Source organism: Atractosteus spatula, chromosome 1 (genome assembly GCF_055471065.1).
Source record: "Atractosteus spatula isolate fAtrSpa1 chromosome 1, fAtrSpa1.hap1, whole genome shotgun sequence".
NCBI classification, from domain to species: domain Eukaryota; kingdom Metazoa; phylum Chordata; class Actinopteri; order Semionotiformes; family Lepisosteidae; genus Atractosteus; species Atractosteus spatula.
In genome coordinates this window covers 58,629,574-58,656,413 of record NC_142706.1, presented here as the reverse complement: position 1 = coordinate 58,656,413, position 26,840 = coordinate 58,629,574, and the positions used below count along the sequence as shown (strand labels likewise).

General features: G+C 51.5%; 1 protein-coding gene across 1 annotated transcript in view; it reads right to left on the bottom strand.

Annotated features, from left to right (window-relative positions):
* Window positions 1-540: 540 nt before the first annotated feature.
* The window catches only part of cacnb3a (calcium voltage-gated channel auxiliary subunit beta 3a), a 59,952-nt gene continuing 33,652 nt past the window's right edge, over window positions 541-26,840 (bottom strand). The window contains exons 3-14 of the mRNA XM_088912840.1: window positions 25,977-26,096; window positions 24,622-24,744; window positions 20,597-20,712; window positions 19,487-19,563; window positions 19,043-19,062; window positions 17,005-17,085; window positions 13,061-13,119; window positions 12,011-12,111; window positions 10,928-11,079; window positions 10,218-10,313; window positions 8,769-8,939; window positions 541-6,437 (exon numbers count right to left, since the gene is read on the bottom strand). Coding sequence (XP_088768966.1) covers window positions 6,087-6,437; window positions 8,769-8,939; window positions 10,218-10,313; window positions 10,928-11,079; window positions 12,011-12,111; window positions 13,061-13,119; window positions 17,005-17,085; window positions 19,043-19,062; window positions 19,487-19,563; window positions 20,597-20,712; window positions 24,622-24,744; window positions 25,977-26,096 — 1,467 coding nt within the window. The 3' untranslated portion in view covers window positions 541-6,086. The remainder of the gene's footprint in view (window positions 6,438-8,768; window positions 8,940-10,217; window positions 10,314-10,927; window positions 11,080-12,010; window positions 12,112-13,060; window positions 13,120-17,004; window positions 17,086-19,042; window positions 19,063-19,486; window positions 19,564-20,596; window positions 20,713-24,621; window positions 24,745-25,976; window positions 26,097-26,840) is intronic.

Genomic DNA, 26,840 nt, shown 5'->3' with positions numbered 1-26,840 from the left:
AGAAGCATAGCTACACAACGCCATCTGTCCCTGGCCTTATTCTCCGTATTGGAACCGATGAGTACTAGATTAATATGGGTGAGTGTTGTATTTGTTTTGGCAAGTGCTGTATTCATAAGCATGACTACTGTGTGTACTATGTTAATATAGATGTGTACTGGGTTTGTGCGGGTGAGTACTGTATTCATACAGGTATGTGTATTTACCCTAAGCTCCTTCTCTCAGTGTTGAAAAGGCTAATTCCTAAAGAGTATTTTACTATTGTGGCTGACCTTTGCTCCTGTAAAACATCCCAGTTTTCTAGAATTCCGAATCTGACAAAGTCCAAAAGTTGAACTCTTGCCCTGTGCAGGAGAGAGATATGATGCACGGTTTGACATTTGTATAAAAATAAAAGAGAGGCTCTTGCTGGTGTAGACAACAGAGCAGCTGCAGAGCTACAGGGCATCGCAGCTGTTGGTCCTGGCGCCTAAGACATTCACAACGAAATCAAGAATAAGGCTTCAATAATAAAATGTACATAAAATGTTATGTTTTTATTGATATTTTAATTTCTATTTAAATAGAAAGGCATTCTATACAGCATCAGGCAGGATATATATATATATTTTTCGAAAATACAGAAGGAAGGGGGCGTGGCACTAGTCACGCTAGCACATCTGGCGTGCTCAGTGGGTACATTTAGTGCATTATTGCATTACAAAGCAGACATCAGAAAAAGAAAATAGTGCAATTCTTTTCTTATACCTACACTAAATGAGAGAAATTCTCTGTCTTCTAAGTTTGTTTTCTTTTACGTTTAGGCTTTGTATTGCATACAGAATGCTAGTATCGTTCGATTAAAAATGAGACGCATTAAAGCAACTGGAATATTAAAAATTGTGCTTCAGAGGAGATTAAAACATCACCCGGGCTGTTTTTCGCTCTTGAAATTTTGGTCCACTGGGAGACGGAAGTGGATCGCGGAAGATCCGGGACAGAACTGAAGATTTTGCACTTTTTGTTCAAAGCACCGATCGCTCCTCGTGGTTCCTGTCGGGTACAAAGGGATCTGAAACTCCTCGGTTGGGTTAAAGGTTTGAAAACAATGGCGGCTTTACGAAGACCAATTAGACCAATTAACTCAACACTTGACTCTGTTAACAAAGCGATCCGGGTCGACTCGAATCTCGCTGTGGGACAGGGAGTTTCATGGGCTGGAATGCCGTTTCATTTCCGGAGTTACACAAAGAGCCCCCGTCATTTGGCAGGTGCATTAAACAAGTTTAAGAGATTTACTTTGAAAATGCAGTTTTGTACGCTCTGCGTATTGTGTATAAAAACAGGGTAAGAATACAAACTCCGTAATATAATAATCTTAATTTTCAGAATTCGTTACTAAAGTATATCTGAACGGTATCGACAATCAGTTATCATGCAACACTTGCATAGGGAGGAAATTTCAGTTCATGCTGCGAGTTCTTCAAAAACACTGGACGCGGGATGAGACGGGTTGGCAAACACGCTGCTCGAGCCGAGAGTGAGAAGCTGCAGCTCAGTAGCGGAGAGGGGACGCGCGTCCCTTCGCCGGGGCCGCGCCGCGCACGCACGCGTCTGTGTGCGCGCCTGCAGCTTGGAGACCGTGGGATAGCTCCCGCAGTGCCGTTCCTGGGGGGATGAGCTCTGGCTTGGGCTGATCAGGCGAACTCTGGCCCTCTTTAAAATACGGACACGGCAACCCCCCTGTTCTGTTGTTTTAAAAGCAATCCCTGACATTGACCCTGTAATGACAAAACGTGGGCTGCGATAGTCGGGCAGGACAGCTGTCCTCTGCTTCAGTTTCGGCAGTGACGGGGCGGACTTCGCCCTCAAGGCCGAGGAAAATGGGTGGCGTGATTCCGCTCCAGCCCGGCGACGCGACCAGGGGTGGGCCTCGGACCTAACGAGCTCAGAGACGGGGTTCCGCGCAAACGTGGGACATGCTGGGGGTCTCTGGGTGCCCCCAGTCTCCAAGAACAGGGGACCTGTAGGGCCGACCGGACTGGGGCCCCACGGGACCCGGGTTTAAACAGATCTCTCTGAACAGGAACTGGCCCGGCTCATTCCTCTCTTCTGTGGAAGGGTCGAAGAGAGACAGAGGAACTGCTGGATTTCAGACTCTGAGGCCCAGAGCTGGGCAGCCCTGCTTTTAGAAGGAGACACTGGCTCCTGTCCCTGATCCGAACTGCCTGTGAGGACGAGGCCCGCGTGCAGACGGTGTTCTGGTGAGCTGTGATCACGATTCAACATGGCAGTGGTGTAGCGGGGTGGGGCAGGGCTGCGTTTGTCTATTAAACACGGGAATATGAGACTACAGGAGTCCAGGGGAACTTGGCTTGAGATCTTGCGATGGATGTGTCACTCAGGAGCCTCACATTCCTAAAATCCACGGCAGCGCTGATGCCCGAACGGCTAACCTGCACACCGCAAGACGCCATGTGTTTCAGAAAGCGCTTCGCTAGGTGGCTTCGAAAAATGACTTTCTCCTTTTGTCACAAAACAGTTCAAGCAGGAGCTCTGGACTTTTGTAGGAACGGCAGCAGCTGTGCACACGAGGCTGAGTGGTGGGGCACTGCTGAAGGCGACAGCAGACCCAGCTAGGGTGCTGACTCCGAGGCCCTGAGAGTCTGCAGCCCCTGCTCCTGGAACGCCTCAGTTCTTATTCCGGCTGAGCTGCAAATGACTTAACAGGATCAAACGGTCAGTTAATTAAAAGCAGTTAACATGCTTACTCATTGTAAGTGTCCTTGATCTTATTAAAGTCCATCTATAGCAATTCTGGACTGTGGCTGCTCAGGAGCGGGGTTACAGTGCCCTGCTAGTAAGGGGTGGGGGTGCCCCCTGTAGGGTTTTTTGTGCAAGGAGCTTGTACTGTATGTTACCTGACCTGGATTAGGCCTGCTGCCACCTAGTGGAGCTTTGTGAAACTGGCCCTTTCACAGCCGTTAAACGTGTGAAATACAGGAAAATGGTGTAAAACAAGGGCTGCTCAAGCTGCAGTCCTTCCACTCCACTCCAGTACATGGATACACCCTGCACCTTGCCCTGTTGATCCTGCTAATCCATCCATCCATATCTAACCGCTTCATCCATTACAAGGTTGCAAGGGAGCTGGAGCCTGTCCCAGCAAGCAATGTGTGCAAGGTGGGGTACACCCTGGATAGGACGCCAGTCCATCACAGGGCACACACAGACAGACACAGACACGCACTCGCCCAAAAGCCAATTTTACCAGAAGCTAAGTAACATACCAGCTTGTCTTTGGACTGTGGAGCACCTGGAGAAAACGCACACAAACATGGGGAGAACATACTGACTCTGCACAGACAGCACCCCAGGAATTAAATGCTAACCACTGAAATCACCATGCCACTCTCTGATCCTGCTGATTCCCAAATAATTAAGGAGCTGTGTGGAGGACTGGAGGCTCTGCAGGTTGACTAACCTGGATATACAACCGACAACATAGAACATTTTACAGCTTCAACTCTTCAAAAACACTAGCAGCCCTTCTCTGGTGTAGATCATTTTCTGTAAAACCTTACAACAGAATCATTCCTTTGTAGGAATGGCTGCTTTGCTTTTAAAACAAGCCAGAGTATCATGTAGATCAAAATAACAAATATACAAGCAAAAATAAACTGGGCTATTTCATATGTACAAGTTCCTCAGATTCATGAATTATGGACGGGAAAGAAAACATAGGAAATTTCCTTACTCATTGATTTGTTCTTCTAACTTAAATGTGCAAACTTATACTAAAATTGTTCTAATTAAATATTATTTCTAATACATACATGCAATGCTAAAAGACACCAGGTTCTGGGGTTTAAGGCCAGCAAGATCAAAATATCTCAGATTCTGCACTTAAAAACAGTCTGAACTTCTGCCTATCCAGAGTGACTGTCCTTATGTGTTCCTGGATCTCGAAGACCTGGTTTGGAGACCCTGGGCTGGCCGTACTGGGGCTCCCCCAGACCAGGGCTAGGGACCCCTGTGATGACTGGACTGGGGCTCCCCCAGACCAGGGCTGGGGACCCCTGTGATGACCGGACTGGGGCTCTACAGGACCAGGGCTGGAGACCCCTGTGATGACCGGACTGGGGCACTCCCAGACCAGGGCTGGGGATCCCTGTGATGACCAGACTGGGGCTCCCCCTGTGGTGACCAGACCAGACTGGGGCTCTGCAGGACCAGGGTTTGAGACCTCTGCTTTAAGACTATTTGCATATTAATACGTGAGCACCATCAATCTTAAACAACTGCAGGACTGCAGCTGATCAAATCAATAATGGTGTAAAATTATTAATAAAAGTTTCAATAATCTTGTCCTGGCTACTCGTAAACAGAGCATTAACCTTGATTAAAATTAAAAACGACAAGCAGAATTAGTTACTACAAGTTGCTACAAAAGAATTAGATTCCCATTGCACAGCATGTCAATCCATCCCAGGCTTTAATACTTGTGGGGTTCTCAACCTATTGAGCCCACAGAAGAAAATCTGTATTCAAAATGAATCTCACGTCACGCTTATTTGCTGACACTTTCACTGCCCACAGGCAGCGTTTGAAGAAGAAGCAGCTCGTTCCCATCTTGGATCAAACTGCTCTGCCTTGGGATTCTAATTGCTGCTGCTGGCCAGTGATGGGGGCTGGGGCAGGTGATGCTGGCTGCCTTTGAAAAGAGTGAAAAGACTAAGATTGGTGCTGCAGAACTGGAAAGATTTTTTTTTGCTTGAGTAGCCCAGCTATGCATGGTGTCATTCATAAGAGGGAAAAGATGCTGTTGAAACAGGCTCACAATCTATAAGAAAGAAAGGAAAAAAGTATTCCTGCTTTTTAAACAAGTGCAGGAGTTAGCAGGCATATGTGCAAAACTAAACTCACCCTTTCTAAACTAAAGGCAGGACTCGGCTGGGCCGAGCACCAGCCATCCTTTATGCTATAGTAATGTCTGTGTCTCTTCTGCCCACAAGATACTGGAGCAGAATACCCATCCCAATGTTTAAAGTTACTGTAACTGTTGTTCAAGCTGACTTGGACACCTGCTGATCAGTTTCCTGGAGCAATCAGGATGGAGGAACTTCTCCTTTTAAAGTGAGAACTGTCACTTGTTCATTCTGTGTGCATTAATTCTAAAAAACGAAAGCTGCCTCAGATCGCTTCACATGGTTACAGGGGGTGAGAGGTGGGCTTCTCTTCAGCCTTTGAGGAAAGAAGGGGAGGAGGGGAAGGTTGGTTTATGAATGCCCTGTACTTTACATGCAGGTCTGAAGGTGTTGCAACTGTGACATTCGTTTTAAAAGGTGAAGAAGATTTCAAATGAAGTGCTTACATGCTTTGGATAGCTGAGCAAGTTGGATCCGTTTGAGGGGCTGTTGTATTATTTTATGTGCAAAAACCTGAACTTTAAAAATGATGAAGCTCACCTCTGATTGCCCACATATCTGTGCATAAGCTGTGGCTTGTATGGTTGCCTTGGTGAGTTAATACTGTATGATTCTACAAATACCTGGGAGGGGGCTTCTCGTCTTAAAAAGGGGGGCACTGTAGTTGAGAATGGGGTAACCTGAGGCTGTAGGGAGCTGTTGCCCAGCTCTGGCGCCTGGGGATCAGGACCGCAGCTGGCGTTCTGCCTTTGTAAGTGGTCTGCAGCTGACTGCCGTGGAGAAGAGGTGAACCGATCGGCTGGTCAGCGCTCCACTAAAGATCAGGCAGGGCCGTGGAGCACATCGGAAAGGAATGGAAGACCCACGATTCCGTACTCCTGCCTCATTCCCGGGGGGGGTCTGCTGCCCTGCTCCCGAGGGGCCACAGCTCCTCTTCTTTTCATCCCGGCTGAGCCTGGCACAGCTTCACCAAATCCGCAGTGCTTCTGTTTTCCAGCCTCTCCTGTCCCGGATTACTGACATTCCCAGCTTTCCCCGCTTCCTCGGCAGGTGGTCAACAATGGGGACAGTGAAGCCTGGATTTTCCTTACGGGGCTGTGGCACTCCTGGAGCAGGGCTGCAGGCCCTGCCCTGGCGGGGGTACCCCCCTCCCGCCCCTCGACCTTCCCTCCCTGGGCCTCAGTAGCTGTCGCGGGGCCAGGGCCTGGGGCGCTGGCGGCTGTGGCCCCCGTTGTGGCTCTGATCGGCGTCGCGCTGCAGCAGCAGGCGGTCCTGAGACTCGTGCCCGTTGGCGCTGTGCAGGCCGGCGCCGTTGCCGCGGTGCGGCTTGCAGAGGTCCTGGTAGGCGCGGTCGTGGCCCCGGCTGTACTCCTGCTGCTCCGGCGGTCGCAGGCCCCCCCCGCCCCAGGCCGGGCCCCGGGACGCCGTGTCGCTGGCCTCGTCTGAATGCATCAGGCTGTCCAGCTCCACAGAGGAGTGGGCCCCCTCCAGGTCTTCCCCACGGTCTCCCCCCGACAGCAGCTGCCGGCCCTGAGAGAGACCAGGACGGGAGAGAGAGAGAGATTCATTTCCCCTCGAGAAGTAATATTTGTGCTCTTCCCGCCCGAAGCTCCTGTTGTGTGTTTTTTCATGTCTCCGCTCGCAGCTGCAGTACGCTCCCTGTGACCTCACCCAGGGGAGGAAGAGGAAGTGCAGGCAGACTGACCCCGCCCACCTCCGAGTCACATGTCACAGGGAGCACCGCCCCCTTGCTGGAGGATCAGCTCACTGATTGGAGGAGAGGCGCGTCCCTTGCTGACAGTACTGCCAGCGTCCGGGACGAGCAGGGGTCACCGAGAGCCGAGAGGGTCCTGGCTGATTAGTCTCAACCTCTCCTCGGCCTGTAGTGCACCTCATTTGGAGGAATCCGGGTCACAGTTTGCTAGTAACATGGCCCAGGCTCGAACCCATGATCACAGATGTCAAAGGTCAGTGAGCACCTTTATAGGTTGAGCCATTGGTTTTGGGAAGCAAAAGCCATTCTGTCTATGGAATCATTGGGATCATCTTTGAACAGAGTGCTTCTTTGAAAGCAGATGGCCAAGCATCATTTTTGCAGGTGCGCTTGTGATCTGTTACAGTATTCACAAAGCATGAACTTTTCTGGATAGTTTTAAGTTTTTTTCCCATCACAGAGCTTAGGTCAAGCTTAGGCCAAAATATTGGGAACCCCGCAGGGAACTATATGTCGGGCCTCTGTGAACAGCACAAGGCTTACAGATCTCCACAGCCGATCACAGCTGGAAAGTTCACCTTCAGCTGGGGTTGTGAGGAGGGTGGTGGTGTGTGGGGACTGAGCTGGACAGGTCCACTGGTTCCACTGGTTTCCATCAGGAGTGAGATCAGGGGCTTGTTCTGGTCGGGGAAGGTGATGGATGTCTGTCTCCTGGTCCTCCAGCCCAACCCCCCCCCACACACACACACACACACACACACACACACACTGCCCCCTGCTGGGAGGGTCCGTTGATTAGACTGATGGGATTCCCAATATTTTAGCCAGTTATCCCGTATCATTTTTTAGAGCGTATTTGTCAGGCCCCACACTATGTGCTAAAATCAAACCTGACCGTGTTTAAGCATGTTGCTTTCTGTTGCAGTTGTCAAAGTCTGAATGAGAGTCTCACTTAATAATGAACTAGCTATTACTATGTTAGGCTGTGCTTTGTGAATCTAAACAAATCAGTGGTTCTGCACATTCACACCCCACCCAGTGTCTACAACAAGGGTCTCCAGCCCTGTTCCTGGGGAGCCCCAGCCCACCTGGTTTTGAAATAACCAACTTCTAAAAACCCCAAATAATAAGTAACTGATTAATTAAAAACAGGTCATTTGACAATTTAACTGGAAACTAAAATCTGACGGACCAGTTCCTTTAATTAATAAATTATTATGCCTAATTGAAAATAATGTGTTTCTACAGCCTTTACCCAGAAAATTGTCCATGAAGCTGATTTCGGATGACTTATAAGACTAAGTGTATTAGAGCTCTTGAGGTCCCCTTGACCTCCTGGAGACCCCTGATCAATAAGGACAGGTAGAGAGAAGGAGGTACAGCTGGGAGACAGATATGGGGTGCAGCTCTTTACAGGAGTGGGTGCGGACCAGTGGAAGTATTCTCCCTGCACAGAATGTTGCTTTTTTGGGGCGTGGTAAAGGAAGAAGGGTATGTTACGAGTGAAGTTGTTTTGGAAAGGGGGTGAGGTGGGTGGTGTTGGGGTGGGTTGGGGTAGTGGGGGAGCCCATGAATTAGTCTGCATACTCACCCCATTACATAAATGATTATTCGATTAATTCCTGTGTCTCAGAGAACTGCAAAGATTTGAGGCAGCAATGAGTCAGAGCATTGAAAACCAGTTCAAAAGACAGTTACAAGAACTCAACAGGAGAGGGTGCTGTACAGCCATGACAATACAGGGAGAAAGAATATACAATGACATTAGCCACCAAACAGGATTAACTATCACCAGCAACAGTGAATTAGTGCTCTTAATATGAGCTTCGTTTTCCATATCATAACAAACTAGAGTACTGAGGGGTGAACGTGCATTTCAGACTTGCAACAGTTGGCACTTCTTTGCACTAAGAGCTGTGGGAGTCTGGAACGAGCTGCCCGGACTTTTTGATGAAGCAGACACTGGCCTCCTTAAAGAAACAGCTGGCTGAATGCTAGGGAATAGATGGGCGACACTTGTGTGTGACGTGCGTAGGACCTCCAGATGCACGATTAGTCAATGAAAACCCCTTCTCTGGATCCGGTCACGTCTGCTGCTGTGTGCTCTCTGTAGCTGTCAGCGTCAGTCTCGGCGCACGCCGTCGTACCTGGAGGCTGGAGATGGCGGAGGGTGGGGTCATCAGGTTTTGCTCCAGCAGGGGGTTCATGGGGGCAGAGCCCGGCATGTGGGTGGCACGCCAGTAGACCTCCAGGTACTCAGCCAGGTGCTCACAGGCGTCTTCCAGCTGGTTCTCATCCAGGATCACATCAAACATTTCCTGGTGGGACAGAGGTAGGGGGCGAGTAGGAGATAGGCCCATACCGTATGAGCTGGACAGGATGAACTGCCCTGTAATTGGGCTTGGTCACGGATAAGGACAGATATTGAAGAGTAAGAGTTGGAAGGTCTATAGCACCGGAGGCACAGGCGCAGGACCCCTCTGCATGTGCTCAGGAGAGCTTGAGACTCAGGGATGCCCCACTGCACGCCCAGTTTGTCTGCTGCTGTACTCCTAACCCTGGAGCCATGCAGTTTTGCCCACTGCGTCCTGTTGCCCACGCATCACCGCGATGACAGCGAGGATGTGCAGGTAGGCACCTCGTATCCGAACGCTGTTTGACATGCTATCGGCTCTGCAGTGCTGGACGCTCCTCCCGGACAGCACCGCCAGCCTGCAGGTAAGCAGGAAGTCGCGGGAGTGAGGATTTCACCGGGGCCTGACAGAACCCAGACAGCGGTCAGCCACTCACGGAACCCCTGATCAACCCCTGATCTCAAGCGGACTTTAGTGTGAGGAAATAGATCTCAATTCATTTAGGACAGAGATCAGGGAACTCATCTTTACTCTAAGAGGAGAGGGTGGCTAGAATAGGATCCCTAGCTAAGTTGTTGAGGTGCAGGAACATTTCTGGGCACTTCTAACAAATGTGTGGACAAAGCTTAGATTCACTTCACTACTGAACTACCAACTGGCCTCCTCTCTTCTGCTGACCCTTCTTGTGTTCTTGTGCTATAGGGTGTGAATGTCATCCATCTATCCATTCATTTCCTCAGGGTCCTCTTCCAATTCAGGGTCACAGGGGAGCTGGAGCCTATCCCAGTAAGCAAGGCAGGGTACACTCTGGACAAGACGCCAGTCCATCACGGGACACACACACTCACACCAGGGCCAGTTTTCCCAGAAGCCAGTTAACCCACCAGCATGTCTTTGGACTGTGGGAAAAAACCAAAGCCCCTGGAGGAAATCCGCACAAACACAGGGACAACACACAAACTCCACACAGAAAGCACCCCAGGGCCAGAATTGAACAGAATTAGCAATGCTTACCACTGTGGCACCGTCCTGCTCGTGAATGTCATCAAGATTTACAATAGAACAGAATCAAAACACTACGGGCACCCATTCCAGAATTCCTGTTTCTGAGTGGGTTTTCTTTATTACAAGGACCCCCTAGTTGTGCACAGCCCAGGTGAAGGCACTCTGTGTCTGCTGCCCACCTGTGGTGCCCTGGATGGGTGTGTGGTGCTGTGGGTCTGGCCAGGGGTGGCTACTCACCGGGGGGCACTGAGCCAGCTTGTCCGCTGCCATCAACTGCACGTTGAGGTGCTTGCTCTGCGACTTCCCGCGAGACTTGACCAGCCGCTGCAGGACCTGGCGGGAGGCAGAAAGAGAGCGCCGTCGAGGTCTGGCGTTCAGCAGTTGTTACTCCCTTGATTGTGACTTTGAGAGGGGGGGGAGGAGAGACCCCACTGGGACACAAACACAGCATGCACTGGAATGCCCCCATGCCCTAAAAAGATGGCACATACTGGCCATTCCCACTTCTTTCTGAATCAGAGCCACTTCCAATCCTACTGTGATAAGGAAACTCAGTAGGACGGCAGCTCAGGGTGTGATCTCCTGTCCCAGCCTAAGGAACAGGGACTGAGCCTCTCAAATAATACTACAATGTCATATAGTCCCGAATATATGTCTGGGTTTACCAGTCGTTATTGCTTTTGCTGCACTGTAGCTCACTGGTCAAGCTAGTAAAGGCCTTTGAAAGCAAGAGACGTGAGAGAAGTTACAAGGGGGAGAGAGAATGAGCAGTAGGACAGGATTAGCTGGAAAGAAAAAGTAGGAATCATAGGGAGAAAGGCAGGGAGAGGAGGAGAGGAAAGGGGAAGGAAAGGGAGGAGATTGTATTGGAAGGAGGGATGAATGGGACCAAGCTGAACTGCAGAGTGACAGACAGAGAGTGAGCGTGTTGCTGACCGTCCACCTACCTTCGGAGAGGAGACCTTGACATAGACGATGATGGGCGCCAGTGAGGTCTTGGCCAGCTGCGCAGGGTGGTTAATAGTGTCTGCATCCAGGACCACCAGCTGCAGCGTCTTGGCCAGCTCGAATATCCGCTCGATCTCGCTCTGCACCTCCGCTGCGCCGGGCACAGGACAGCAGAAACAGTCACATACAGAGAGGGCAGGGACTCCAGTCCACGAGGGGACAGGAGCTGTTCAACAAGCAGCCAACTGAGACCTGAAAGATGAGTAATTCGAGTTCTGGCCCAAATAATTGGTTCAATTTATTCATTGAAAAAATAGTATGCTGAAGGTGCACGGAAATATTAATTTCAGCTGTCTGCTCTAGGGACCAGGGACCCGTCCAGCAAGTTCTAGGAGTCTCTTTAAATCATCACCTGCATTAGGACACTTGTGCTCCAACACAAATGATGCACTATACCGGCAACATGTGAGTTAACTATTGTGCATCCCTTTTCCCAGATCATTTTGTGGCTTTGGGAAAAGGAATGACCTGGGATGTCAGTGGATCTCATTCAGATGGAATGGGTGGGTACATTCGAAAATTCAACCATCAGAAAGCCACTTATCCTTCTAAGGGCTATGGAAAGTCAGGTACTTTCCTAGACGCACAGTGCGGAATTGCAGTTAATTGCTGGGACAATTTAAAGCAGTACTCTAATCTACACGTGTCTGGAAAGTGCAAATAACCTGGAGCAACGGGAAAAAAACCTTGCCAACACAGGGTGTACATCTCGCTTTATGCAGTACAGGGTCATAGGGGAGCTGGAGTCTATCCCAGTTAGCAACTAGTGCAAAGCAGGATACACTCTGGACGTGACGCCAGTCCATCTCAGGACACACATAAACACAGACACGGACAAACTCATACCAATTTTTCCAGAAGCGAGTTGACCTACCAGTACCTTTTTGCACTGTGGGAGTTAACCAGAGCACCACATAATCATGAGGAGAACATGCAAACTCCACGCAGATAGTACCCTAACCCAGCAGTGGGCGCTGTGTACTTAGTCAGCAGCCCTGTACTTGGTCTCCTCCGTCACTCACCCAGGCTGGAGCGGGTATTCGATCTCTCCATGATGGCTCTCTTGTTCAGGACGGACCTCTTGGCCAAGGACAGGTCAGCCGTCACCCGTGTGATGGATATCCTGCAGGGTCATGAGTTGGAAAGGTGGGTGAGTAGGCGTTTGGTTTCTGAGACTGAGAGTGTAAAAGCAAGCTGGACACAGCAATCTACAGTACTATAACTGGGAAACTACACTGAACCTTGAATCCAGGCAGTTCCTGAGCTGTATAACTAGACTCAATGAGAAGGAACTGCCAGCATGGGAGATCATTGCAGTATTAAAGGGGATCTTTTCAGATGTTTTTAGAAAGCAGCTCATCTATTTTGTTATCGTTAGAGTGTTCCCAGTGTTCCCTGCGCCTCCATCAATGTCTGCTGCCTTTATCTCATGTCAGCCTGATCTGCAGTTTCTGAGTGTCAATGCATCTGTCTTGCTACAGTACTGAGATCCAGTGATCCAATTTGTTGTGAGGTTTTGTTACGGTTTGTTTTCATTTTAAAACGTAACTCAGGGCTCTCATGTCCTGTTCCTGGAGGACTCGGTCTCTCTGGTTTTTGTTCTGAACTGAGTATTCAATTACACAAGGAACCTAAGTATTTTCTTAAGAACCATCCTCTAGATGTCTAATTAAGGGCACAATTTTCCCAAAAGCCAATTGACCCACCAGTATGTCTCTGGACTGTGGGAGGAAACCCACACTAACACATACAGAACATGCAGACTCCACACAGATGGCAGCCCAGGTCAGGAATTGAACCCAGGGCCCCAGTGCTGTCAAGCAGTAATTGCTAACTGCTGTGCAACTGGCCACCGCGACTGGTGTCCCTTGCTAATCCTTATCTGCATCCATTATCCTGGTAGCTGTTTGGAAATCTTAAAATCAAAGACCTAGAAATGGCTTTAAATCAGGCCAAATGTGAATGAACTGTTCATCTAAGTCATTAAGGGTCTAGGCAGGAAAGGAATCCTAAAGACACACTGAACCACCCCCAAGCTCCCCCTCACTGGGGATCACATCTCAGTGACTCACCTTCCATCGAACCTGTGCTTCAGGAAGTCGAACAAGGCTTTCTGCATCATATCGGTGACCTGCAGGGAGGGGAGAGCGGCGGGCGTGACTGGGGGATTTCTGATGTCCTGTGCAGCAAGGCCTGCTGCTGAGCAAGAGCTCTTGAAAGGAAACACACTGCAGCTGTCCTGGTGCTGAACTCTGGCTGCTCAGCCTTGTTTTCACTTCAGTTCTGGGTTAAGTGATGTCGGAGGGAGACATTATGTTAACCTGTGTTTTAAAACCAGTATAATATAAAAAGGCTTTGATTTCTGTTTTGTGATACTGTATATATGTGTGTGTGTGTGTGTGTGTGTGTGTGTGTGGTAAAAGCATTCAAAAAATCAAATATCTGAACATGCAGCCAGTTTCCCAACAAGCCAACAAGTGTCCACAAGTTACTTTTTGTTGCCCAAGTTTCTTAGCATTGTCCAGCCACACATTTTCGAATCCGCTTTATCCTGTTCAGGGTCACGGGGGAGCTGGAGCTGGTCGGGAATCAGTCCGTCACTGGGCACATATAGACACACTCACACCAGGGCCAGTCTTCCCAGAAGCTAATTACCCTGCCAGCTTGTCTTTGGACTGTGGGAGGAAACTGCAGCATCTACTGTAGCTGAAATCCATACAAACACAAGGAGGACATCTGAGCTCCACACAGAGAGTACCCCAGGTCTCGAATTAAAGACAAGTGTCGGCAGCAGTGGACAATAAAGTGTCTGTCTATTCATCTATCCCAGGGCCCCAGCACTGAGAGGCAGCAGAGCTAACCAATATGCTGCTTGTTCTTAGCATTGTGCCACACAAATAATTATTCCTGCTTTGCAGACAGCAGTGCTGTAGCTAACTAGGCTTAAGAAAACCTCAAATGGCAAGCTGGAAAGTTGCGGGTTATATCAGCTTTTAGATCAGGTTGGTTGAGAACAGAGTTGGAATATTGATTGCTGAAAGGCAGCCACAGGAGAGCGGTGGAGTTTCTCCCATGCTTTGAACTGAGAATTGAGGATATTCCTTCCTGTCTCCCAGGGCAGTCGGAAGACCTGACGCAAGACTTTGGAAAATCTCCAAATCCCATTCTGAACTCATTACATTAATATTTTAAGCCGCAGAAGCTAATGTCTTGGAAGAGCACTTCTGCCAGTCCCAGGAAGAAAATTAAACAGGGCCGAGAGATGGGATGAAGCTGAACTGATCACATCTTGCCAAGGTGAAAAAGTCACTGAAGAGCATTCTGAGCTGGAAGGATGATGGTGAAGACCCTTTCAAACGCTCTAGTCTGAGCGCAGCACCGGGCAGCGTGCTCCTTCACTGGCATGGGCTCTTTGCTGAGCACCAGCAAAAATACCCCATATACTGTAATACCGGGCCTGTGTCTGCGTGCCGAAGACCAGCGGGTCGGTGCAGTAATACCGGGCCTGTGTCTGCGTGCCGAAGACCAGCGGGTCGGTGCTGTAATACCGGGCCTGTGTCTGCGTGCCAACACCCCAGCGGGTCGGTGCTGTAATACCGGGCCTGTGTCTGCGTGCCGAAGACCAGCGGGTCGGTGCAGTAATACCGGGCCTGTGTCTGCGTGCTGAAGACCAGCAGTTCGGTGCAGTAATACCGGGCCTGTGTCTGCGTGCCGAAGACCAGCAGGTCGGTGCTGTAATACCGGGCCTGTGTCTGCGTGCCAACACCCCAGCGGGTCGGTGCTGTAATACCGGGCCTGTGTCTGCGTGCCGAAGACCCAGCGGGTCGGTGCTGTAATACCGGCCCTGTGTCTGCGTGCCGAAGACCCAGTGGGCCGGTGCTGTAATACCGGGCCTGTGTCTGCGTGCCAACACCTCAGCGGGTCGGTGCTGTAATACCGGGCCTGTGTCTGCGTGCCGAAGACCAGCGGGTCAGTGCTGTAATACCGGGCCTGTGTCTGCGTGCTGAAGACCAGCGGGTCGGTGCTGTAATACCGGGCCTGTGTCTGCGTGCCAACACCTCAGCGGGTCGGTGCTGTAATACCGGGCCTGTGTCTGCGTGCCGAAGACCAGCGGGTAAGTGCAGTAATACCGGGCCTGTGTCTGCGTGCTGAAGACCAGCGGGTCGGTGCTGTAATACCGGGCCTGTGTCTGCGTGCCGAAGACCAGCAGGTCGGTGCTGTAATACCGGGCCTGTGTCTGCGTGCTGAAGACCAGCGGGTCGGTGCTGTAATACCGGGCCTGTGTCTGCGTGCCGAAGACCCAGTGGGCCGGTGCTGTAATACCGGGCCTGTGTCTGCGTGCCAACACCCCAGCGGGTCGGTGCTGTAATACCGGGCCTGTGTCTGCGTGCCGAAGACCAGCGGGTCAGTGCTGTAATACCGGGCCTGTGTCTGCGTGCCAACACCCCAGCGGGTCGGTGCTGTAATACCGGGCCTGTGTCTGCGTGCCGAAGACCAGCGGGTCGGTGCTGTAATACCGGGCCTGTGTCTGCGTGCCGAAGACCAGCGGGTCAGTGCTGTAATACCGGGCCTGTGTCTGCGTGCCGAAGACCAGCGGGTCGGTGCTGTAATACCGGGCCTGTGTCTGCGTGCCGAAGACCAGCAGGTCGGTGCTGTAATACCGGGCCTGTGTCTGCGTGCTGAAGACCAGCGGGTCGGTGCTGTAATACCGGGCCTGTGTCTGCGTGCCGAAGACCCAGTGGGCCGGTGCTGTAATACCGGGCCTGTGTCTGCGTGCCAACACCCCAGCGGGTCGGTGCTGTAATACCGGGCCTGTGTCTGCGTGCCGAAGACCAGCGGGTCAGTGCTGTAATACCGGGCCTGTGTCTGCGTGCCAACACCCCAGCGGGTCGGTGCTGTAATACCGGGCCTGTGTCTGCGTGCCGAAGACCAGCGGGTCGGTGCTGTAATACCGGGCCTGTGTCTGCGTGCCGAAGACCAGCGGGTCAGTGCTGTAATACCGGGCCTGTGTCTGCGTGCCAACACCTCAGCGGGTCGGTGCTGTAATACCGGGCCTGTGTCTGCGTGCCGAAGACCAGCGGGTCGGTGCTGTAATACCGGGCCTGTGTCTGCGTGCCAACACCTCAGCGGGTCGGTGCTGTAATACCGGGCCTGTGTCTGCGTGCTGAAGACCAGCGGGTCGGTGCTGTAATACCGGGCCTGTGTCTGCGTGCCAACACCTCAGCGGGTCGGTGCTGTAATACCGGGCCTGTGTCTGCGTGCGGAAGACCAGCGGGTCAGTGCTGTAATACCGGGCCTGTGTCTGCGTGCCAACACCCCAGCGGGTCGGTGCTGTAATACCGGGCCTGTGTCTGCGTGCTGAAGACCAGCGGGTCGGTGCTGTAATACCGGGCCTGTGTCTGCGTGCCAACACCTCAGCGGGTCGGTGCTGTAATACCGGGCCTGTGTCTGCGTGCCGAAGACCAGCGGGTCAGTGCTGTAATACCGGGCCTGTGTCTGCGTGCCAACACCCCAGCGGGTCGGTGCTGTAATACCGGGCCTGTGTCTGCGTGCCGAAGACCAGCGGGTCGGTGCTGTAATACCGGGCCTGTGTCTGCGTGCCGAAGACCCAGTGGGCCGGTGCTGTAATACCGGGCCTGTGTCTGCGTGCCAACACCTCAGCGGGTCGGTGCTGTAATACCGGGCCTGTGTCTGCGTGCTGAAGACCAGCGGGTCGGTGCTGTAATACCGGGCCTGTGTCTGCGTGCCAACACCTCAGCGGGTCGGTGCTGTAATACCGGGCCTGTGTCTGCGTGCCGAAGACCCAGTGGGCCGGTGCTGTAATACCGGGCCTGTGTCTGCGTGCCGAAGACCCAGTGGGCCGGTGCTGTAATACCGGGCCTGTGTCTGTGTGCCAACGCCCCAGCGAGCCGGTGCTGTAATACCGGGCCGGTGCTGTAATACTGGGTTGGTGTCTGCGTGCCAACGCCCCAGCGACCTGCTGGTCTTTAACGTCTTTGTTCTCTTGGATTCTCACCTCGTATCCTTTCAACGAAGGTCCTACCAGGACCACCGGCCTCATGGAAGGGACCACATCATAGGGAGGCACGTGCTCCGCCTGTCGGGAGAACATGGGGACACTGAAAGCTGAGCCACCTGTGTTCATCACCTCTGATCGCACACACCTCAGTCCTCTAGCGTAATCAGACTAATCTGAGACTAATAGTGAATCTCGTATGTACGTGGCTGGTGCCTGGAGAATATACTGTTGAAGCAGTGTTGCGTATGTGTGACCGTCGCGGCTCAGCGCGGGCTCACGCCCTCCGCCACGCCCTTCGTCCCGCAACACCTGGGGCGTCACGCAACAGGGAACCAGCCGCATGAGCTAAAGGAGACCTCCCTCAGCCCAGGCAGCTGAGGCCCCTGCTACGTGCAGGGAGGGCGATGAGGTCACCGTATCCGAACTAGCTCCGCTAGATATGCTATCAGCAGCTTCGGATTCAATGCTGATGGTAGCTGAAAACATTTTTTTACAGCACTTTACCTTATGTCCTGACAGAGCGCTCATCATAGGGATAAACTCAGGGGTGTCCAGTCCAGGTCCTGGGGGGGTCAGTGTGTCTGCAGGGTGTCCAGTCCTGGTCCTGGGAGTCACTGTGTCAGCAGGGTGTCCAGTCCTGGTCCTGGGGGCTCAGTGTGTCTGCGGGGTGTCCAGTCCTGGTCCTGGGGGGTCAGTGTGTCTGCAGGGTGTCTAGTCCTGTCCTGGGTGGTCAGTGTGTCTGCAGGGTGTCCAGACCTGGTCTTGGGGGGGTCAGTGTGTCTGCAGGGTGTCCAGTCCTGGTCCTGGGGGGGTCAGTGTGTCTGCAGGGTGTCTAGTCCTGGTCCTGGGGGGGTCGGTGTGTCTGCAGGGTGTCCAGTCCTGGTCCTGGGGGGGTCAGTGTGTCTGCAGGGTGTCCAGTCCTGGTCCTGGGGGGGTCAGTGTGTCTGCGGGGTGTCCAGTCCTGGTCCTGGTGGGGTCAGTGTGTCTGCGGGGTGTCCAGTCCTGGTCCCGGAGGGCTTGTGTTAAAATCAGTTTATTAGTAGGTTAACTGCACATATTAAACCATTTCTCCAACCTACCAACCAACAGACGCATCAGTCCTGCAGGATTGGATACCCCTGGGTTAAGATGTTCATTAAAGTCTGAAGTGTCGGTCAAACAGTTTGGTGCAAACACCTCTTAATTTTCCACCTCGAAGACTAATATAAGGGTTAGCGAAAGTTCCACCTAAAGTTCCTTGTATACTAATTTAGCCATTTCATTTTCTCAGATGCTGGTTAGTACAGAACAGAAATCAGTTATGGAGAAATGCACGGCTTCCGTGCTTATTTTTGACTTCATGAGCAGAATTATTAAGATGAGAATGTGAGACAAGCAGACACCTCTGCGACTGCTCGTTTTGGTGCCTTGTGAAATTAAATAAATCATTTTTTTTGTGGACGCTGAGCAAATGCCTGTTCTGAAACACAACGGAGGGCCAGTGGATTCTGGGATTGCTGTGCTAGCCTGGCATCTGTGGAGCGACGTAGTGTTACACATGGACAAGGCCGATTCTCGGCTCCTATTCGACATGAAGCAGCCTCCCTGCCTGACGGTATGGATTATGAGCACTTCCGAATGCACAGGCATGCTTCTCTCTCAGAAGTCGGTGAGTCAGCACTGCAACCGTTCTATCTCTACGGTATGAAAAGAGGGATAATACAAGTTTGACCTGAAGTTCATTCATGCAAAATTAAAAATAGATATCAGGCTGGGCACAGAAATACAAACCAGAGCTGGACATGAATGGCAGTAAACTTGCTGGGGGAGAGAAGACATGCCATAGTAACCGTAAGAAACCAAGCTCTCCCCCAAGGATCACAGGAGGGAAGGCTGGGCAGACTCAGGACACATTCTGCTAAGATCCTGAGCTCACTAGGCGACTATGAAAAGCACAGGTCCGGTTCAGTTCAGGGCAGTGCGATCTAAACAGCTCGAGACGTCGGCGCTCTGTTTGGCTCATGCTCAGTGCGAGAGGACCGTTTAGCAGGCCTACCTGTTTCTGCTTCTGTTTGGCTTTTGGGAAAAAGAGGAAACAAATCAGTGAGCACCTGTACAGGACGCCATCGCCACAGCCGCTCATCGCATTGTGCACCTCAGCCGGCCCGCCCACATGCACAGGGCGGTGCTGCGCTCTGCAGTCCCAGTAGGTCGGCATTAGCTAACCCCATATCTGCCACGTCTCAGGCGGCTACTGCAAATCACCATCCGTATCGGCTTTCAGTTCAGATTCAGGGTGGCAGTACATGAGAACGCCAGTTAAATACCGAGGCGACCGAGGTGAGATTTTTGTCTGCAAAAGAATTTTTGAAATTTTTGGGGCTCATTTTTTCAGCCAGGGTCTGGGTACAGGGGGGGTCACAGCTGCCCCCCTCCCCCTGCCCCAGACACCGCTCTCGGGGGTTTGAAGTTCATTTTAAGATGCCGGGAATCTCCTCACCTGCGGAAGGGGGCGTGGACCTCCAGCCTCCAGACACCATGTCTCCCAGACTGGAGGAGGAATTCCCTCCAGTTTTCCTGCAGGGGAAGGAGTTAAGTGGTGAATTAAGAAATCCAGAAAAAAAGAAGTCTGGATTTGCAACAATTTCCAAGCAGGTGGCATGGGGGTACAGTGGTTAGCATTACTGCCTCAAAGTTCTGGACGTGGGATGCTATGTGTGTGGAGTTTGGATGATCTCCCCGTATTTGTGTGGGTTTCCTCCGGGTGCTCCAGTTTCCTCCCACAGTCCAAAGACATGCTGGTGGGTTAATTGGCTTAAGGGGGGGGGAAGGTGGACTGTGCAGAGTGACATGACTCGGACCAGTGTGTTCCCAGGGGACCCCGCTAGCTGAAAAACACTCAAGGCAACTCAAACCTGCATGTTCCCTGTAGTGCTTGGCATCCCCATTAATTATGGGTACAACTGGCTACTGGCACAGTCTTGTCTTCAATACTGAAGCGGTACTGCCATGTCAACAGGACTCAGCCGTCAGGCAGTCATGATCAAGCAATCACTGATCCACTTAGGAGTCATCCCTAAATTTACTTTTATATTTACTTTTACTTGGGTGACACAGTGATACAGTGGTTAGCAGGGCTGAGGTCAGGGGTTTAATTCCAGACCTGGGGGTGCTGTCTGTGTGGAGCTTGCATGTTCTCCTGTGTCCATGTGGGTTTCCCCTGGGTGCAGTCAAAAGATATGCTGGTAGGTTAATTGGATTCTTCGGAAATTGGCCCTGGTGTGAGTGTGGGTGTGAGTGTGCCTATGTTGTTTGTGTCTGTCTGCCCCGCCATGGACTGGCGGCCCATCCAGAGTGTACTCCTTGCTTTCTAGAATAGGCTCTAGCTCCCCTGTAACACTGTATTGGAAGAAGTGGTTAGAAAATAGATGGACAGATAAAATCCCCTTTGTCTAAACAGCTTGGGGTCTGTACTTTGAATTCAAATTTGAATCAATACATTTTCCCAAGATTATGCACGCACATTATTGCAACAGCCATCGGTAAGTTATCTAGGGGAGGCCTCAGCTGAGGTTGACTGGCATGTAACAGTAATACACCTGTACTCTACCTCTGCTTCTGTTCCTGCTTCAGCCTCATTGCTTCCAGTCGTAGAGGGCTGGGGATGAAGGTGATGTCGGCACCTTCCTTCACCAGCCGCCCGATCCACCAGTCATTGTTATATTTCTGTAACACAGAAAGTCACAGCTCTGACACGCCCTCTCTGTAACACTTCAGTCACACACTGTCACAGCTCTGACACTCCCTCACTGCAACACTGCAGTGACACACAGTCACAGCTCTGACACTCCTTCACTGTAACACTGCAGTGACACACAGTCACAGCTCTGACACGCCCTCTCTGTAACACTGCAGTGACACACAGTCACAGCTCTGACACTCCTTCACTGTAACACTGCAGTGACACACAGTCACAGCTCTGACACTTCCTCACTGCAACACTGCAGTGACACACAGTCACAGCTCTGACACGCCCTCTCTGTAACACTGCAGTGACACACAGTCACAGCTCTGACACGCCCTCTCTGTAACACTGCAGTGACACACAGTCACAGCTCTGACACTCCTTCACTGTAACACTGCAGTGACACACAGTCACAGCTCTGACACTCCCTCACTGTAACACTGCAGTGACACAGTCACAGCTCTGACACTCCCTCAGTGTAACACTGCAGTGACACACAGTCACAGCTCTGACACTCCCTCACTGTAACACTGCAGTGACACACAGTCACAGCTGACACGCCCTCTCTGTAACACTGCAGTGACACACAGTCACAGCTCTGACACGCCCTCTCTGTAACACTGCAGTGACACACAGTCACAGCTCTGACACTCCTTCACTGTAACACTGCAGTGACACACAGTCACAGCTCTGACACGCCCTCTCTGTAACACTGCAGTGACACACAGTCACAGCTCTGACACTCCCTCAGTGTAACACTGCAGTGACACACAGTCACAGCTCTGACACTCCCTCACTGTAACACTGCAGTGACACACAGTCACAGCTGACACTCCCTCTCTGTAACACTGCAGTGACACACAGTCACAGCTCTGACACTCCTTCACTGTAACACTGCAGTGACACACAGTCACAGCTCTGACACTCCCTCACTGTAACACTGCAGTGACACACAGTCACAGCTCTGACACTCCCTCACTGTAACACTGCAGTGACACACAGTCACAGCTCTGACACTCCCTCACTGTAACACTGCAGTGACACACAGTCACAGCTGACACTCCCTCTCTGTAACACTGCAGTGACACAGTCACAGCTCTGACACTCCCTCTCTGTAACACTGCAGTGACACACAGTCACAGCTCTGACACTCCCTCTCTGTAACACTGCAGTGACACACAGTCACAGCTCTGACACTCCCTCACTGCAACAATGCAGTGACACACAGTCACAGCTCTGACACTCCCTCACTGTAACACTGCAGTGACACACAGCCACAGCTCTGACACTCCCTCTCTGTAACACTGCAGTGACACACAGTCACAGCTCTGACACTCCTTCACTGTAACACTGCAGTGACAAACAGTCACAGCTCTGACACTCCCTCACTGTAACACTGCAGTGACACACAGTCACAGCTCTGACACTCCCTCACTGTAACACTGCAGTGACACACAGTCACAGCTCTGACACTCCCTCTCTGTAACACTGCAGACACACAGTCACAGCTCTGACACTCCCTCTCTGTAACACTGCAGTGACACACAGTCACAGCTCTGACACTCCCTCTCTGTAACACTGCAGTGACACACAGTCACAGCTCTGACACTCCCTCTCTGTAACACTGCAGTGACACACAGTCACAGCTCTGACACTCCCTCACTGTAACACTGCAGTGACACACAGTCACAGCTCTGACACTCCCTCACTGCAACAATGCAGTGACACACAGTCACAGCTCTGACACGCCCTCTCTGTAACACTGCAGTGACACACAGCCACAGCTCTGACACTCCCTCACTGTAACACTGCAGTGACACACAGTCACAGCTGACACTCCCTCTCTGTAACACTGCAGTGACACACAGTCACAGCTCTGACACGCCCTCTCTGTAACACTGCAGTGACACAGTCACAGCTGACACTCCCTCTCTGTAACACTGCAGTGACACACAGTCACAGCTCTGACACTCCTTCACTGTAACACTGCAGTGACACACAGTCACAGCTCTAACACTCCCTCACTGTAACACTGCAGTGACACACAGTCACAGCTCTGACACTCCCTCTCTGTAACACTGCAGTGACACACAGTCACAGCTCTGACACTCCCTCTCTGTAACACTGCAGTGACACACAGCCACAGCTCTGACACTCCCTCTCTGTAACACTGCAGTGACACACAGTCACAGCTCTGACACTCCCTCACTGCAACACTGCAGTGACACACAGTCACAGCTCTGACACTCCTTCACTGTAACACTGCAGTGACACACAGTCACAGCTCTGACACTCCCTCACTGTAACACTGCAGTGACACACAGTCACAGCTGACACTCCCTCTCTGTAACACTGCAGTGACACACAGTCACAGCTCTGACACTCCTTCACTGTAACACTGCAGTGACACACAGTCACAGCTCTGACACTCCCTCACTGTAACACTGCAGTGACACACAGTCACAGCTCTGACACTCCCTCACTGTAACACTGCAGTGACACACAGTCACAGCTGACACTCCCTCTCTGTAACACTGCAGTGACACACAGTCACAGCTCTGACACTCCTTCACTGTAACACTGCAGTGACACACAGTCACAGCTCTGACACTCCCTCACTGTAACACTGCAGTGACACACAGTCACAGCTCTGACACTCCCTCACTGTAACACTGCAGTGACACACAGTCACAGCTCTGACACTCCCTCTCTGTAACACTGCAGACACACAGTCACAGCTCTGACACTCCCTCACTGCAACAATGCAGTGACACACAGTCACAGCTCTGACACTCCCTCTCTGTAACACTGCAGTGGCACACAGTCACAGCTCTGACACGCCCTCTCTGTAACACTGCAGTGGCACACAGTCACAGATCTGACACGCCCTCTCTGTAACACTGCAGTGACACACAGTCACAGCTCTGACACTCCCTCTCTGTAACAATGCAGTGACACAGTCACAGCTGACACTCCCTCACTGTAACACTGCAGTGACACACAGTCACAGCTCTGACACGCCCTCTCTGTAACACTGCAGTGGCACACAGTCACAGCTCTGACACGCCCTCTCTGTAACACTGCAGTGACACACAGTCACAGCTCTGACACTCCCTCTCTGTAACACTGCAGACACACAGTCACAGCTCTGACACTCCCTCTCTGTAACACTGCAGTGACACACAGCCACAGCTCTGACACTCCCTCACTGTAACACTGCAGTGACACAGTCACAGCTCTGACACTCCCTCTCTGTAACACTGCAGTGACACACAGTCACAGCTCTGACACTCCCTCTCTGTAACACTGCAGTGACACAGTCACAGCTCTGACACTCCCTCTCTGTAACACTGCAGTGACACACAGTCACAGCTATGACACTCCCTCTCTGTAACACTGCAGTGACACACAGTCACAGCTCTGACACTCCCTCTCTGTAACACTGCAGTGACACACAGTCACAGCTCTGACACGCCCTCTCTGTAACACTGCAGTGACACACAGTCACAGCTCTGACACGCCCTCTCTGTAACACTGCAGTGACACACAGTCACAGCTCTGACACTCCCTCACTGCAACACTGCAGCCACACAGTCACAGCTCTGACACTCCCTCACTGTAACACTGCAGTGACACACAGTCACAGCTCTGACACTCCCTCACTGTAACACTGCAGTGACACACAGTCACAGCTCTGACACTCCCTCTCTGTAACACTGCAGTGACACACAGTCACAGCTCTGACACTCCCTCACCCCCTCCTTTTGATACAGCATAGTGGATCCTATGCCACTGCATCCCGTCCTTCTGATCCAGAATGGTGGCTCCCATTCCCCGGCATCCCCTCCTTTTGAACCAAAATACAGTATCCTGCCCTCCAACCCTCTCACCTCTTTAATGTGTAGAAAGTCTTTGGCTTCGAAGTTGATAGCAGCACCTTGGACAGGACAGTCTTCATCTAAAGCCCCACAGTAACTGACATTCGTTTTCACAGCAAATGCTACTGGTTTAGTCTGAAGAAGATACAACAAACACACAGGCCACTCTCATCTTGTTGTGGGTTTTGCATGGCTTCTGATTGACAAAGCGCTTAAACATCAGGCATTGACACATCGGGTCTGGCTCAATGGGTGAGGCTTTAGTCTGCTTTGTAAGACTGCCTGTGACACCATATGCAGAAGCAGTATGAGTGGTCTGCAAAGAGAGACTGCAAGAAGGCTGAGTGGAGAAACTCATGATTTTTTTAAATCACTATTTTTTTAAATTGAATAACCAACCAGTCAGACCAGCTGGTGGAACACTTTGCTGTTCGACAGTGACTGTGATCAACACTAGCCCGCAGACACCCAGCAAGCGCAGGGGCTGCAGTTTGCTGGGAAAAACAGAATGAGTCCTGATTGGCTAATCCCAGCCGCGCATTTGGCTAGACGCGTGACCCAGGCTGGAACTTCTTGACACATCTGCCAGCTTTTAATCTTCCTACTCACAGATATTCGGATCAACAAGACTAGTTGCGTTAAAAAGGCTAATTGACTGGCCATCTGAGAGGCTTTCTCCTAGGGCTGTGCTGGACTAACCTCCAGCCTGCGTTGACAGCAGTAGCCCTTGTCCTGCACCTGCAATTGTGTGAGATCGCCCTGGGGATGTGTTGACATTATCTCCCAGCTGTTCTCTCCTGGCAGCACTGATACCCGGTGAGGGACACTTGTCCCACTGCAGGTATTCCTGACAGCCTACATACTGTAGACAGGCTATTTCCCCAGGAGACAAGCTCCTCCTACCATGCCTCAGGTCAATGATATTTCTGAGCCAGAAGAAGAGAAAGCATATATTGCAGGGGCAGCCAAACACAGGATCTTCCTATCAGGACTGTGATACAGCCAGCTGTTTAATACTTAATTGAGTCAATTAGGATGTTGATCGAACAATTAAAGACCTGGATGTCCACAAATCCTTTACTAGAGTGAACTAGATAGTCCTCTTTCTGACCACTCCAGTATACTGGATTGTTGTGTAGGAGGCATATAGACGGACACTGGTCTCAACCAATGCTTCGCATAGCTGTTGCATCAGAAGCCTGCAGTCAGTTGTGTAAAAGCACCTTTATGAAACACAGATCCTTTCTCCTAACTACAGTGCGCTCACCTACTTTATGGAACACCCAAAACACCGCAATGGAACTGGCGGTGCTTTCTTGCAGCAGGTCACTGTTCTGCGGGATCAGCAGGTAGGACTGCAGGCTCACCTTGGCTCTCTCGAGCTGCAGCAGGGCCTGGCGCTCGGCTTCACGCCGATACGCCTCCCGGTCCTCCTCCAGGGACAGGTCGGAATCCGAGGGTCTACTCGTGTACGAATCGGCTGATCCCTGCGGAGAGAGGGAACGGAGAGGGGGGAGTCACTCCGCCCCCTGCTGAGAGCTCGGTAATTACACTGCGTCACGGCACAGAGGGAGGGCCACAGCGTTCGTCTCTACTCCACGTTAGTGTGTTCCTTTGATCCGGGCAAGCCTGCGCTGGTCTCAGCCGTTAACGATTCGTTGTTGTGAATCCTCTAGGAGCACCTGTTTCTCCAAGCAATTATCGCGCTGCTTTACTCAAAGCCCCCCAACATGACACAATCCTGAGTTTACAAGAGGCTGTCAGCGTTGCCTCGGTTTTCTGCCTGGTGTTGTGCCACATACTACCAGCATTGCCTCTGTGTGGGGGCCCTTAACTGGCAATGGCTTTGTGTTTAGTATCCAAAGCCTCTCAGCACAACGTCCAGAGATCACCCATCCCTGCCTGGGACTGAGCCACAGAGAGAGACTTCAGTGCCTAGAGCCCCCCCAGAGAAAACATTCATGATTGATGGAGAGCAGACAGATCAGGTACACAGCTGGCAATCCTGTGCACTCACAGCACTCATCCTGACATGGGACGCAGACGAGGGGGAGCCGCTGGGTTCCCCCAAATACAAAACCAGTGTTTTTCCTAATTGTAATGAATAATAATGCTGTAGTTTCCTAAGATGTTCAATTTCAGTTTCTTTTGCATTGCCATTTAGTCCACTGTCCAATCCCAGTCTTCTAAGTGCTCTGTACCAGCACTTACAGTATATCAGAAAGGGTAGA